This window comes from Syngnathus scovelli, chromosome 19 (assembly GCF_024217435.2).
Source record: "Syngnathus scovelli strain Florida chromosome 19, RoL_Ssco_1.2, whole genome shotgun sequence".
NCBI lineage: Eukaryota > Metazoa > Chordata > Actinopteri > Syngnathiformes > Syngnathidae > Syngnathus > Syngnathus scovelli.
Window position 1 is genome coordinate 1,475,392 of NC_090865.1, and position 9,963 is coordinate 1,485,354.

The 9,963-nt window shown below is 41.5% G+C and overlaps 2 protein-coding genes across 2 annotated transcripts; both read right to left on the bottom strand.

Annotated features, from left to right (window-relative positions):
- Positions 1-96: 96 nt before the first annotated feature.
- On the bottom strand, positions 97-4,798 carry LOC125986609 (sodium-dependent neutral amino acid transporter B(0)AT1). Its single transcript, XM_049750347.2, has 12 exons — positions 4,663-4,798; positions 4,275-4,415; positions 4,069-4,206; positions 3,684-3,865; positions 3,506-3,616; positions 3,329-3,441; positions 3,128-3,256; positions 2,567-2,723; positions 2,244-2,448; positions 2,004-2,163; positions 1,543-1,705; positions 97-1,468 (listed from the first exon to the last, which is right to left on the bottom strand). The coding sequence occupies exons 1-12, from the start codon at positions 4,796-4,798 to the stop codon at positions 1,256-1,258; spliced, it is 1,848 nt and encodes a 615-aa protein (XP_049606304.1). The 3' UTR covers positions 97-1,255.
- An 816-nt stretch (positions 4,799-5,614) lies between these two features.
- LOC125986608 (sodium-dependent neutral amino acid transporter B(0)AT3-like) lies at positions 5,615-9,383 on the bottom strand. The gene is made up of 13 exons (XM_049750346.1): positions 9,228-9,383; positions 8,676-8,812; positions 8,409-8,586; positions 8,197-8,337; positions 7,996-8,127; positions 7,736-7,917; positions 7,568-7,678; positions 7,383-7,495; positions 7,026-7,302; positions 6,729-6,933; positions 6,509-6,668; positions 6,278-6,440; positions 5,615-6,211 (listed from the first exon to the last, which is right to left on the bottom strand). The coding sequence occupies exons 1-13, from the start codon at positions 9,313-9,315 to the stop codon at positions 6,020-6,022; spliced, it is 2,079 nt and encodes a 692-aa protein (XP_049606303.1). The 5' UTR covers positions 9,316-9,383; the 3' UTR covers positions 5,615-6,019.
- Positions 9,384-9,963: the final 580 nt, after the last annotated feature.

Sequence of the window (9,963 nt, forward strand, 5' to 3'; positions counted from 1 at the left end):
AAGTGCCGAACCAGGTAAAAATAATGAATACTATTTTAGAATAGTAATTTATTTATCCTGTTATCCAGTTGCATGATCAATATGACATTTATTGCATTTGTTTGTTTTTGTGACAATTTATTGCAGAAAAGTTAAAAATAGTTGGAAATTACAATGCAATCAAAATGAGAATATTAAAAAAAAAAAAGGGCTTTGCCTCCTCCAGGTCACTCTCACATCAATAGACAACCAATAGAGTAACAATTTTTTTTCTCCCATTGCTTTCTACAGATGTGCACATTAGCCGAACTGCTGGCCTTTGCCGCTATTAGATACGTCCACGCTCGACCTCCATAAAGATTATTCCAAGTGAAGCCGCTTGTCAGCTGTAAATAATATACCATAGGCTTTTTGTTCTCGGGTTTGTCATTTGTCATTTTATGGTTTCCTTTAAGTCCTTTGAACTTTGCACCTACTTAGATCCCATCATAAGAGACAGCTCACAGTTTTGCATGCGTGTACACACTCCAAAAAAAATGCAAGATGCTCACTGAGCCCATTTGCACGATCGAAGTTTCCATGTTAACAGAAGCCATCAAAAGGGATCATTCATAAATTCTGTCGACCTGTTTTTTAAGTAACTTTGGCCGACAATGCCACTAAATTAATTCTATTTGTATTTTTATATTGTTGGTCTCATCAAATTACTTGATCTATTTAATTACTCGATAGATAAAAAGTGACCTTTAATAAAAGGGCTGGTTAATCACTACCTACTATGAGCGGAGAAGTAATTGAATTGACATTCAGCAAACATTTTGATTTCCTTTTTGGGCTATTTTTAGATTCCGTGTGTGTGCCTAGAATTTACCCTTTGGCCGAACGGTCGCAAAGAACCCTGTCAACTTTCTGCGGATGCTATGGGACATTTTTTTTTTTAACTTTAAGGCTAAAAAAGCATTTTGTTTGTATCCGCTAAATAAAGTGCAGATTTACACCGGGTTTGCCTTTCTACATGATATTGTGTAAGTACGCCCAATTTTTATTGAGTGACATATCAATAGCCTTTGTCGCTCTAAAGAACATCCTTTGTTATGATGCCAGAATTCCTTCCCACTCCCCCACAAGTCATGAAGTACGACTACAAACTACTCATCTCCCAAAAGACGACAATGATTCTTTACAGAAGGTAAGAACACACAAAAAAAAGCAAAGATGTGCGCAGGAGGTTCCTTTTCAGGAATGCAAAGATAGTTTATGACAACATCTGCAGAGGTTACTGCTCCTGATGTTTCTCCGTTTCGTTTTCAAAAGCGGCATTGGCGTACGGGTTTAGTCCCCCTCGTGTAGAAGACCTCTTCCTGACCTTTTGGATTCCTTTGTAGAGAGCCATCAGTGGGATGGGAACCACTGGCACTGTACAAAGGAGGACGATTACGGCAAACACAAAGTCTGGGTAGGGCTTTGTCTGTGTTTTGGGAAAGAGTTCCTGAAGCAAAGGATGAAATTGTGTACATTCAGGAAGCAGGCCATAAATATATATGTATTTTTTAGGTTACTTACATAAGCAGGATTCCATGCAGGGTATGTGGGATGTTTCTGGGCTTGGAGGACCACATATGCAATTAAAACGACCAGAAGCATTAAAGGACTGATGAAAGTCCAACAAACTCTCCAATAAATATTTGGCCTCTTCCCAGTCATGAAATAGATGTCTTCACTGAAACTGAGGAGACAAAAAGGACATACAGATGAATTTTGTGCTGCAAACTGACTTGGATTGTGTACACTGGCGGAGCTAGAGGGGGTTCGGCGAGGGCACTGAACCTCCCCTGAAATATGTTGATTATTCCGGGCATTTTTTTCCACATTTTATCCATCCCCCGTAAGTAATTTACAATTTATCTTTATAGAGTATTTTTGAAGATTTTTTTTGTTTTGCTAAGATAACATTGACAACGCCCCCTCAAGGAAAATAATCCTAGCTCCGCCAGTGATTGTGCAAGATAAGAATGAATCAATACTTTCTCATTCCATAGATATAAACGACTCCAATAAGTTCAAAAAGCGCAATAATGAGCAGGGGAACCGAGCCCACGTAGCTGTTGAAGACCTCCACCCAGTAGTTTCCAGAACCCATAGTGAAAATGAGCGATATCAAAAATGAAATCATGCAGAAGGCTCCTGAAAATGTCACACAGAAAATGCACAAAATCATTGACCGGAAACAACTTTTGACTTTATAGCAGCAAAATGACAGCTACCTGTAATAAGTGATTGGGGTACCGACTTGGGTAGCAGATTGAGGTCATTGAAGGGCCTTAGGACTCCCTCTGCGTTACCAAACATGCAGGAGAGTCCTAAACTGAAGAGCATTAGGAAAAACAATAATGCCCATATCTGCGAACCCGGCATCTCCAGTACCGCTTCGGTGAACACGATAAAAGCCAGGCCGGTTCCAGAAGCGCTCTGTGATTAAAAAGAAATTGTTCACATTTTTGTCTGGTACATTGAGTGCAATTAAATGAAATGGGAGGAAACAACCCGTGAGAATGCACGGATGGATGCGTGTGCAGAATGACTTCACCTGGTCAAGGAAAGTTTTCAGGACGCAGGGTCTCAATTGCAGACTGGCCAGCTCATCTGGATTTGTTTGATTCAGATACTTAATCCAGTAGTCATAATTGTCCCTTGTTATATTCTGGTCAGAAAACTCAAAGTGGTTGGTCAAAGCCAAGATGTTTCTGCAAATAAACATATTTTTTATTCGTCTAGATATTTCAAGGAGGCTTAGATCTTTGAATATTCTCATTCATCTAGCTAATTTATTCTCAGGGCATTCAATTTATCTCTGCTAAAATGTTCTGGTCATCTTAGAAGACTTTTTGGCTTGTCACCCGAACAGGCTTTATCAGTTCATGCACAAGGCCAGGGTAGGACTGCACTAGCCTCTGTCTTGATGTGGACACTCAACTGTTTATCTTAGTGACACCCCCGCCCCCCTCAAAACCACCAATGGTATCACCCACACCCAAACTCATTGCTGTCCTAATGTTGAACTAATAAAGCCTGATCAATATGTCTTCCAGACCAGTTCCATTTTGATCAATTCAATGCCCTGAGAATAGATCTGAGCATCTGTACGTACTCTTTTAGACAGGCGTTAAAACCGGCGTTAGCTTTAAAACCCAGGATGGAAAAGATGGAAATGGCGGCGTATAGAGACGTGCCGCTGTTTATTAATCCAACGATGACTGCGTCCTTCTCGCAGTTGGTTCTAGTACACACAGAACAGCGCAGATCAAAGAGCGGACTACTTAAGTACTCGTGAAGAGTTTCTACAATATACTTCTCATCAGCGTAGCTGGAGATCGCTATCAGGCCTCCAAAGGCCACGGAAAGCGAGAAGAAGATCTGGGTCGAGGCGTCTAACCACACTTGAGGGTTCTTCAGTATCTCCCACTGAAAACAGAGACATCAGGCTCTCGTAATGCTCACATGTCCGCCCAAAAGTGAAGAAACTTACATCAGGAGTGAAGAGATACACCAGTCCATCTGCAGCACCGGGTAAGGTGAGGGCACGGACCAGAAAAATGGTGAGTACCACGTAGGGTAAGGTGGTTGTCACATACACAGCCTAAATTGTATAACATTCATTGAAAGACATGGAGAATTGGTCTTGACCAGGTTTGCTGTCCACTGACCTTCCCCACGGACTGGATTCCCTTGATCATACAGATATACATTATCAACCAGGCGCAGGCCAGGCAGACCACCAACCACCACTGAAGAGAACCGCTGATGGAAATGTCAGTGGTGATGTTGAGGGTCTGACGGTACCAGAAGTAATTGACCGGAGTGCTCTTCGCGCATTCTTCATTCAAGCCTGCATGGATCATTGAGAAGGTAACAAAACAAAATCTGTGGTTATTGATTTTCACAAGTTGGAGAAATGTTTGGCAAAAAAAAACGTTGATGTAAATCGGAAAAAAAATGGGACCCGGGGCAGAGCCTTGGGGCACTCCTTTGGTAATGCCCAGAAACTAGCCACATGCACACATTGTGTTCTGGTTGGTTTCATGGAATTACCTGTACGGTTATCGTTGAGTGGACACTGGCTCCACGGCAGAGGGTCCTGGAAGGAGTTGAAAAAGTACCAAAAGACCCAGGCCAGGATGGTATTATAGAAATTGCACACCAGGAACGACACAATCATGGAGCCAATGCCTACGTGGAGAAAATAACATCCAAACAAACTCCCAATTTCATGTACAGAAATATCCCGGGACACCCACCCACTCCACCCAGGAAGGGTGAGATATTCTTCCACACGCCGATGCTTCCTTTGCGGAGCCTCTGTCCGATTGCCATCTCCAAGTAGAGCAAGGGGAGACCCTCAAGCACCAACGCAATCAGGTAGGGGATGAGGAACGCTCCTGAGAATGTAAACAGTAGTTCTAACTTTCTGAAACGGCTCTTTAATAATAGTTAAGCGTTGTTCTGGGCAACACCTGCTGTGCAAATTAATCAAGTTGATAACCCCCGCTGCACATTAATGTGGCTCAATGTTTGTACAGCTTGACCTTCACTGTCAACTATGAGGAAGTGAATCAAGACCAGTGCATTCAGAGCCGGCCGGCCGGCGCAAATCACTTAACGTGGGAAACGGAGTAAATCACTCACCTCCTCCGTAAATCTGACACAGGTAGGGGAAACGCCAAACATTTCCAATGCCAACTGCAAAACCGATGCAGGTCAGCATGTACTCAATCTTGTTGTTCCATGTGACTTCCTCCTGCACATCTCTTGCTTTGTCCATCGTGCCAGAATCGTCACTAAAGTCCTTTAATGGTAACACTCACTAAAATGAAAGTTGAAGCTCTCCGGTTTGTTCCTACCTGATTGTGGAGGCTTTCAATGTGCGGGGCTTGTCTTTTATCAGCTGTCTTTGGCTCCCTTGGGGGCTGTCCTTCGGTGTCCTATCAGCAGCTTCCAGTCAGGTTACTGGTGCAGATGACAGAGTGCAATTCATTTTTTAATTTAACCTTTGTGTACACTTGAGATAAGACTTTTTTTATGACAGGCATTAAAGCATCAAACAGCACAAATATGCAAAGATGAACCATGATGGTTTAGTGACTTGCCATTTATGAGCGGGGTAACTTCATGATTAATGGATAACCTGTCATTGTTTCGTTGACCTCAAAATATGCAAAACAAACTTTTTGGGGGTTTAATGTCCCGTGCAGTATAGAGGAATTTAAGGAGTGTATGACGAATGCGGGCAGTTTTTTGCTTGAAGGTCAAATAGTTAACAAATTAACGGTTTTAAATGTGTCAGCATCAACAATTGAAACAAACTAATCTGGATGGAATGCATGAAAAGTAGCCATTTTGCGTTAATACAGCGCCCTCAGCACTTTCCGTTCTTTATCAGCTGTAACATTCTGTACCGATTTGTGCGCAAATCCGGAGCAGACGTTTGCAAAGGTTTTTTGCTTTCCGCAAATGCGTGCAAATTGCTCATAATACAATGTTTTGATTCAATCTATTTGATGATAGGATATAAAGTACAATCTATTTAATGGGATATAAAGTAGAGTTCCTCCTCCTCAGCCAAGGATGCAACAGAAAACATGCTCAAGGTGTATTTAATATATGTATTCACTCACGTGCAGCATCATCTGATAATTCAATTTGCACTCGCTCAACCCAGAAGGCCGCACTTGAGCCAAAGCTCTTTAATGAGACACTAGTCATAAACCACCACCAGTAAACCAGCCGTACAATCAATAAAGATGGCTAGTTGAAAATCGGCCGGCTATTTTACTACATTCTGTGCGCGGTGTGGACTTTGACTTACCCTTGGTATTTTTCCAGCCATATTACACTTTGTGGTATTTTTCCATAAGAAAGAATATCGTGATCATATCACATTATGAAAAAAATCACATCATAAATTAATTCCATTGTATCGACTGCAAATCTATTTTATAAATGCAGCAAAAAAAAACCAAACATGCCGTTATGTTAACAAACGCTACACGGAATGTTGTTGCTCCTGCAGAGAATTCTCCATGGAAACCATGTACCGGGCGACATTGTACGATTTGTAGATGCTGTAGTACAAAGCCACAAGAAGGATGGGACTCAACGGCACCGAACTGAGCAATGCGCTGACGGAAACCAACCAGTCCGGGTAGGGCTTGACCTCAGTTTGGGGAAATAGTTCCTAAGAAAAAAAAACGTCAGACGTCTTTCCAAACTGAAAGATGTGAGAAATGTACAATTTGCTTACATAATCAGGATTCCATGTGCCAAAGGTGGGATCATGCTCTACCTCCAGAACCACGTACGCAATCAATACCGAGATAATCATCGCAGGACTGATGATAGTCCAACAAATTTTCCAGTACCAACAGGGATGCTTCCCGGTCATTAAAAATATGTCGTCACTGAATCTTGAGGACAAAGAGGAAAACAAATGACTCTGTTTTTTTTACAGCAAGATATAAGAAGAAATTCAAACCTTTTCATTCCGCGGACATACGACACTCCAATCACTTCGAAAAATGCAATAAAGAGGAGGGGGATGGAGCCCACGTAAGTGTTGAACACCTCAACCCAGTAGTTCCCAGAACCCATGGTGAAGATGAGCGAAATCAAAAAGGCAGTCAAGCAGACGAACCCTGCAAAAAACAAAATTCCTAACTATCTTCTCACTTTCCATCTCCTTGATTTCCACCTACCTGTCCACAGTTCAACGGAGAGCCATTTGGGAATGATGTCGAGCTCACGAATGGGGTTGAGGACTCCCTCCAGAGTGCCAAACATGGAGGATAGGCCCAAGCTGAGGAGCATCAGGAAAAACAAGGTCGCCCATACCCGAGGGTAGGGCATCTCCAGCACTGCTTGGGTGAACGTGATAAAAGCCAGGCCAGTTCCAGACGCACTCTAAAATGAATATTTTCTGAATTGGTATCAAGCCACTGGCGGATCTACTGGAATAACATCTCAATCCAAAAAAGAATATTTTTCAGAATTACCTGGTCAAGGAAGGTGCTTAGGTTACACTCTCTCGGTAACAGCGTGGAGTTTATCCCTGGATATTCCATCTCCAACTGCTTATAGATTACGTTACTCTCGTGGTCAAACTTGTAAGTCAGACCGTACATCTCCTGGAACACCCTCACGTACTCCTTACAGTTCTGCAACTCGTTGTTGGCTTTGAAGCCCAGAATGGAAAAGATGGCGATGGAGGCATACAGGGATGTGGCACTGTTTGTAATTCCCACCAAAAGTGCGTCCTTCTCGCAGTTATTGCTAAATTTGCACAGAACAAAAAAAAAGAAAAAGAGTGCATAAGTACAGTACAACACACTTTGTCTATGACATCTTCTTACTGCTCATTGTTGTAGCTGGAGAACGCAATGAGACCTCCAAAGCCCACTGAGAGCGAGAAGAAGATTTGAGCCGCGGCGTCAAGCCACACCTGAGGGTTCTTCAGTATCTCCCACTGGGGAAAAAAAAAAAAAATCCACATCAGCTAAGTTTGGATCTGTTAAGTGGAGAAGCCAAGCAAACTTACATCTGGGGTGAAAAGATACACCAGTCCATCTTTGGCTCCGGGCAAGGTGAGGGCACGGACCAGAAAAATGGTGAGAACCACGTAGGGCAAAGTGGTTGTCAAATATACTGCCTAAAAACAAAGCCAAGTTTAAATACAAAAGTCAAACTAAATACTTTTCCAACTGACCTTTCCCATGGACTTGATTCCTTTGATGAAGCAGATATAGACGGTCGCCCAGGCAATAGCCAGGCAAGCCACCAAGTGCAGCTGCAGAGAACCGTTGGTCTCAATGTCAGTGGTGATGTTGAGGGTCTGACGATACCAGAAGAAGTTGACCGACGTGCTTTTCTCACATTCTCGAGCCAAATCTGCATGGGACAATGGCTCATTTAGACATGGTCAAATGTTCTTCAAAGAATGCTAACCTATCCTTCACAAAGACACACTTGTGTCATTAACTGGACACTGGCTCCAAGGCAGAGGATCTTTGAACGAGTTGTAGAAGTACCACATCACCCAAGCCAAGACCGAGTTGTAGAAAAGGGTAATCAGGAAAGATACAAACATGCAGCTAATGCCTGCAAGAAGAAAACAACCATGTTAACACAACTCAAAATAAAGGAGTAAGGCATTCCATGCTCACCCACCTACTCCACCCAAAAAGGGTGAGACGTGCTTCCATGATCCAATGCTTCCCTTGCGGAGCTTCTGCCCGATGGCCAACTCCAGATAGAGGAGGGGGAGACCCACAAAGACCAAAGCGATCACATATGGGATGAGGAAGGCCCCTGGGAAAGTAGTAACCCTTTTGAGCGACAGACTTCAACTGTTTTGAAAATGCTCAATGATGGCATCTTACCTCCTCCATAAGTTTGACAAAGGTAGGGGAAGCGCCAGATGTTTCCAAATCCAACTGCAAAGCCAATCAAAGTGAGCAAATACTGCAGCTTGTTGTCCCATTTGATTTGTTGTTTGTCTTCCGCATTTTGTTGTTTGTCTTCCGCATCTACGGAGTGTACGGGTTTGACGTCGTTGAGCTGGAGGAGGAAAAAAACAAAAACACCACAAGACCTCAATCGCAAATAATGCAGCACGAATGAGGCGTGACTGTGATGTCTTTTCTCACCTCTATGATGGAGGGACTGGGACTCTCGACCATTGTACTTTTGTATCTCACTATGACGGAGGGACACTCGACCGTTGTACTTCTTGTACTTCTGTATGCCATTAACTTCATCAGGCGTGATTTTTGAAGGAATGATTCTGCAAAAAGCCAATCGCATTAAAGTCATTTGTTTGTCCATCAATGGTGAGTTCATGTTATAATTGGAGGTGGGAATTCGGAAAGACTAGTAAATGCCAAAAGTCCAAATGCAAGAATCCGTTTCTCTTGAACGCCTTTTATGTTACTTTTCTGTGTTGTCATAAAATATATTTTATAAGAATAAAAATAAAGAAAGAATGTTTTTTAAGTTTACATTGACTTAACTGGACTCCAAAATGAACATTCAAACATACAGGCCAATACTTTATATACACTTTAAATACATTATTGGCGTAACTCAATCATAATAAAATTAATGACACTAGTATTAAACCCATTTAGCAATTTTCTTTTTATGTCTTATATATATTTGAGAAATTCTAAAACAGAAGTGTTAGAAACAAAGTCACTGACCTTCTCTTGGGAAATCCGCTTTGAAATGATCGAATGAATCACCAGGCTTGATCCTATTTATACATCGAACCATCTTTAATCTCCACATCTTTAAACTTTTCCGTCTTTAATATGACATCACAAACGTCACATTTTCTTTGATGGTTCTTTCCCTCAGTGTCATCAGAAAAAAATGATTGCATTCATTTTTATATTACAGACTTTTTTCAAAGATGCATTTACAATTCTACTTAGTTGCTTTGCAGTTTAAATTTGATTTAACATTTATTCCCTAAATAAGCTTTTAAACACAACATCAGGCCTGTTACCTTTTATGTTTATCAGTATTGGAGATGATTTGATACGTATCTCAATACTTGGGGTGTGATACGATACAAGGATGATTCGATTTGAAAGTGGAATGATTCAATTCATTTGGATTGTGAGTTGATTCCATGTGGTGCGACGATATGAATGAACCTGTCAGTGCTGTAAATGTTGCATTTCCTTAAAAGAATATTCGTCCAATAAAAGACAATTCAATATGTACCTTGATATATTTTAAGCAAATGATTCTGTTCAAATTAATGCACTCACATTTTTTAATCGAAACCGATTTGAACAAAGTACCTTTTATCATTTGCATTTCAGTGCTGGATTTCTGAGACATGCATGATGCACCCATATAAGGACAATAAATATGAGATGGTACAGCAAAAGAGGAAAAGCATAATAATGCTTACAATTTGAATAATAT